Consider the following 5,300-nt stretch of genomic DNA (forward strand, 5'->3'; position numbering starts at 1 on the left):
ACACATAGTACGCAATATTATACACACGATAATGCCCAAAACTATACTCTTTACATCTTGATGGTTGTATAGAGTCCTTTGATATCATATACTTACCATTCCCGAAAGCTGTCCGATCGGGCACCGGTTGCGGAAATGTAACGTACTACAGTGCCCTTAGCAACCTGTCAGGCTTAACCTGTTGTCACATTCTTGGTTATCATGTGACAGATAGACACGCAAGAGATGTAGTGCTCTTAATTGCGCAGTTAGCAATAAAATCAACTGATAGGTTTGTCGTCCCTGCTGCGGAAAACAGGAATGCCTCAAATTGAACGCCCGGTCGTCGCCCCCGCCGTACCCCAGGCTCCTGTAACGCCAACTGTACGTGCAGCTGCCAAAACGCCAGCATCCTCCAGCGCCACCCAGCGACCCATTGTCACCACTGCAGCACCAGCTTTGGTCCCAGACAACTGTGCGGGCCGAGTCGACGCCATCACGCAATCAGCTGGTGGCAAAACTTACGCCTTTAGAGGTAACTCCGTAAACCTAGCTACAGGTGCTCGAATAGCTTTTCCTGCCAGTGAACAGTCGTTTCGACGCAAATATATGTAAGACCTAGGCCTACAGGTCGTTTCTTGTCAGACTTCAATGCCCAGCCCACTATCGATATATCGATGTCCCACCATTGATTATTTCATGTTTCACTGATAACCTTATTGCAACATACACAAAAGAAAAAGATATACGATCAATATATTCTATGCATGTATAATATATATATACACTATGAAGTGAACATGCTTTGCATACTATCGAGTGAATGTTTTGTCAATACTTCACGTCTGATACCTGAAATTTTGTGGCCCTCGCTTTTAACAGGTGAGTATTTCTGGGAGTTGACGACTACAGGTGTAGCTTCAGGTCACCCCAAGAAGATCTCCGACACCTGGGCTGGCTTACCTGCTAACCTGGACGGAGCGCTGTATCGTCGGGAAGACGGCAAAACCTACTTCTTCAAGGTGAAACATATCAAAATGTCCCACATCACCGGTGACTACCTACGTCAACAAAATGGCGAGGGAGTCAGCCAGTGGTGGAGCGCCATTTTTGCTATCTTCTATCGACTCTCAGAGAGGTCAATGTGTAACCTAACCCAGACTATCAGGTTCAAGGGTTATCTCAGGATCATTTCAGGTCAAACATTATCATCATATCTATCAATTTAATCAAAGTACAGGGATCACAGTTGTATACATTGACACTAAAGATTCATGTGCGATGCTACCATTCCACATCGATCTGTACTCCCTGGATCTCGGCTGAATTTGATAACATGGCGATGATATTTGAATTCTAATGACACTGAGATACTCTACAGTCTGATAGAATAGGTTAGGGTACACACCGACATTCTTGAAGGACGAAAGACGAGGAAATTGTTGCGCTCCTCCGCTAGCTGGTCGGCTCCAAGCGCCATTTTGATGACGTAGGCTGTACCCTGTGTGTACACAGATGTACTATGCTGAAACTGCATTGCTTTTGCAAACTTTTAAAAGATCGGTTTGTAATTTACATATTTCTATGTAGAATGACTTATATGCTTTACAGACAAATATATCTAGGTTTTAGAAAAAAATGTTGATCACACGATTTTTGCTGATGGTAGGGGAGCCTTCATTGGCGGTTCTCCGGTTTCCTGGCAGACGCTGGGTATCCAAAGCCAATCAGCGAAGGGTTTATAGGGATCCCAGATGATATTGATGCAGTCTTTCAGTGGTCAGGCAACGGGAAGGTCTACTTTACGAAAGGTACATCTTTTCTTCGCTCGCTTGTAAAATTATCTAAAAGCCGTAACTCTATAGTGATGTGAAAACATGAACTACATTCACAAAAATAAAGCACTAGAATAGCTAAGCATATGCCAACAAAATAAACGAAATTAATACCACATAGACTTCTTGCATGACGCATCGTGTAGTTTCTTCTTATGAATTGTTTTCTCGAGAAGTAGTTGTTCTGCGATTTTTCGAACCAAAATTTAACCTACAAGTTTCTTACTAAAGAAAATAAGAAAATATAATTTTCAAATTTTTATATCGCTGTACCAAAGCAAATTCGACAATGTAAGCTGTATTTATAACGGTTATGAACTGTTTTATAACGGTTTTGCACCCCCCCCCCCCCCACACACACACACCAGGTAACCAGTACTACCGCTATGATTGGGGCATAGGAGCGAACAGGTTCATGTACCCACAAAACCTTGCGCGGTGGGCAGGGTTGCCTAGCGACCGTGTGGACGCCGCCTTCCAGTGGCTCAACGGAAAGACATACTTTTTCAAGGTAACGAAGCTAAATAATCATTGACCTTGATATTTAACCTTTGACCTAGACCACGACGTAACACGTGCACATGCGCACTGGGAACTCAGAGATTGCTTATCACGGAGCCTTGCCTATTCTTGATATGGCTAGAAATAGTTTTTAACAATTTTAGTTTTTCTTTTTATCAAGTTCGTTTGTTTGTTTATTGAGATCTCCATTAGACTATACTATTAATGAAGTAGAAATAGATTTAGATCAGATGACATTTCCTTTATAAACCAATACATTTCATTTTCATTCTTTGTTGAAGAATACAGTTCTGTTTGCGGTTAGCCTTCGGGCGTGTTCTTGCAATAAAGTAGTTATCATTGTTTATCTCCTTGGTAATCGATGATGATTCCATAGGGAGAGAAGACCTGGCTGTTTGACGACTTGACGATGGGAGTAGACGCATTTTACCCACAATTCACATCAACCGCCTGGTTCGGCTGCAAGGCGCCTTCAACCGGGCGTTCTGATTGGACCAGAGGACAACCAACCACCGTTCTCATATCCCTCGTCATTTTGCAGATCTCGGTATTGTTGTTAGCATGGTAGGCCCTACCACGCCGACTTAGCTATAATGACAAACGCACAGAGCTGTTCACATTACTTTCCGCTTACTCTAAAGAATTTGCTACTCTATGTTAGATGGATTAACTCAACTACATTCTGGGAGGCGATAACTCTCACTGTGTACAAATAGGCAAATATATCCACGAATGCTTATACCGTAAAACCAATAGTGTAAATGACATGCTAGATCCAATATGTTGACTTATTCTTACCTATAGATATCCATATATGTCTGTTTAGTTGTACTGTAAGTAGTTGTTATACATGTAGACCTTACGAAAGTCGCTGTACGTTTGTCGTTTCAATAATGATTTCTTTATTATGTACGCTGTTAAAAGGTTGATCAGAAATTGGTTTTGTGAAAGATGTTAGTACTTGCTGCTAAATATGCAGATTTACATACTTATAAAGGTATTATTATAGTATTGCCTTCCGTAGCAAATTGATAGGTGAGAAATAAATAACAAAGGAACCAACGCAGCTCCAAAATATAGCACACAGCATCTGCTTTGAATATACTGTCAGTGTTATAGCTGGGAAATATTTGGACGTGAAAATCTAGTCTTCTTTTTTGGCGACGCCTCAGGTGCTAGCCTAATAGTATAGTGTGTGTCCGTTTGACAAGAATTCCTAAAATCCCGCAGGCATGTCAGGAATTTTTTTAAGAATAATGTCATCATGTAGCTCTTAATAAGTCTTATGAATAGGGTTTCAGAATAAATTCTAGGTAACCGCTGTTGCAAATACGTATGGCTGGATAAGCGTTCAGAAAATATAGTTTGGTGTATTTAGAAATCATATAAAGATGATGTTGAGTGGATTTTGTCTACTTTGGTATTTAGGATAAACGATCAGATATTGATGGTTTTTAACGCAATATTCACGTCCTGTATTTCCTTTGACTGCTGTTTAAATCAATAATTAATGCTTAAGTGGCTAATCCATTCATTTTGTAAAAGCTAGTTGTATTGAATAAAATAACATTAAGCTAAGGGCACAACCCGCCATACGTACAAATACGTGCTGTCTACGTGCCAAAACGTAGGCAATCTTTTGGGATCCGTACGTGGTAAGTACCGCCTCAGTACGAACTCGCAGGGAATCCGACGGATTTTGGATCACGCAGACATGCCGTAGAACTTTACGTGCAGGCAAAACTTTGTGTGCCATCGGGCTGTGGATGCGCCCCCGTACGTGCCAGTACAGGCGACGCGCTTGCCCTGTACAGCCTGAACGTTTTCAGAAATACGTGGCGGACGTGGCCTCCCAAAAAATGTATGGACAAATTGCACGTACGGCGGGTTGTGCCCTTAGTTTTATTTGCAATTGTGAAAAGTCGAAATAGCAAATAGAGTGACCAGTACACCAGTAACCCGTTGACCATAGCAGGACCCTATCCCCATTAACCTCTTGATACAAATTACAAAACGTCCACAATGCATTACGTCATCACAGTAAATTACGCCCTTAGATTTGTAAAGCGACTACTTGAAGTGGACCTTTTTTATGACCTGCAGTCACTTCAAGTGCCGAGGAGAGGGCCCACAGGGCGTTGGGAGTCGGAATGTGTATGTTTGGTTTTGTTTACATTCACCTAAGGGGAATATACTGGTTTTTTTTTACTTCGTTTCTCCTTTATGTTCAAACAAATATAATCAATGGCCCGTAACAGACCTTTGTCACCATAGATACTGGTAAAAGACTAGTAGATACCCTGTGGCGTTCGATTGCAGTATGTAGCAAGCGGCAGGACAAAGCTCGAGGGGCTGGTCATCATTATATCTATAAATGTTTTTGATGTGTAGGGATAAATAAATGCAGTGCTGTGTTTGTGGAGACCATGTGGAATATGTATTTTCAGAAACTTTGGAAACCAAATCAGTCTTCGGCATCAACAGTTCCCCGTTCTACAGTTATTTACAGCTAATTTACAGAGTGACTCATGTTATTCAACACAGCCACGCACGTACGGTAACAATGACTTTGATTATTTATTTCCAACTGTAAGCAAAATACCACCAAATTCCTTGGCAGCATGACGTTGTCATATGATACATGTTGGGAATATGCACTTATTTTTATTTGTTTGCGTGTTGTTGATATTGTGTGTGGTCCCCTGCGCCGGGATTGAATACAACCAAACCATCGTCAAACAGTGCTCAGTACTAAATTCTAACGCCTAAACAACACCTATCACTATTTGTGTAGCTCCATCCTGTAGCAACATTACAAAATAAGATCGTTATTTCTCTCTTACAACTCTTTTAGGTTATGAGGCTTTAAGACCAGTATTTCCTGCTTAACACAGCCCTATTGCCGGTAATCTCCAAGCAGATCTTGCATGCGGTGGTTTAAGACAGTACCATAAGCTGGGGAAG

The 5,300-nt window shown here is 41.4% G+C and overlaps 1 protein-coding gene across 1 annotated transcript in view; it reads left to right on the forward strand.

The window, feature by feature from the left end:
* LOC118431106 (matrix metalloproteinase-14-like) overlaps positions 1–3,050 on the forward strand; it is a gene marked incomplete in the record, with an annotated part of 7,089 nt that extends 4,039 nt beyond the window's left edge. The window contains 5 exon segments of the mRNA XM_035842219.1: positions 299–514; positions 862–1,001; positions 1,649–1,790; positions 2,183–2,325; positions 2,713–3,050. Of these exon segments, the coding sequence (XP_035698112.1) occupies positions 299–514; positions 862–1,001; positions 1,649–1,790; positions 2,183–2,325; positions 2,713–2,904 (833 nt within the window).
* Between the last annotated feature and the right edge of the window lie 2,250 nt (positions 3,051–5,300).

This window comes from Branchiostoma floridae, chromosome 14 (genome assembly GCF_000003815.2).
Source record: "Branchiostoma floridae strain S238N-H82 chromosome 14, Bfl_VNyyK, whole genome shotgun sequence".
NCBI lineage: Eukaryota > Metazoa > Chordata > Leptocardii > Amphioxiformes > Branchiostomatidae > Branchiostoma > Branchiostoma floridae.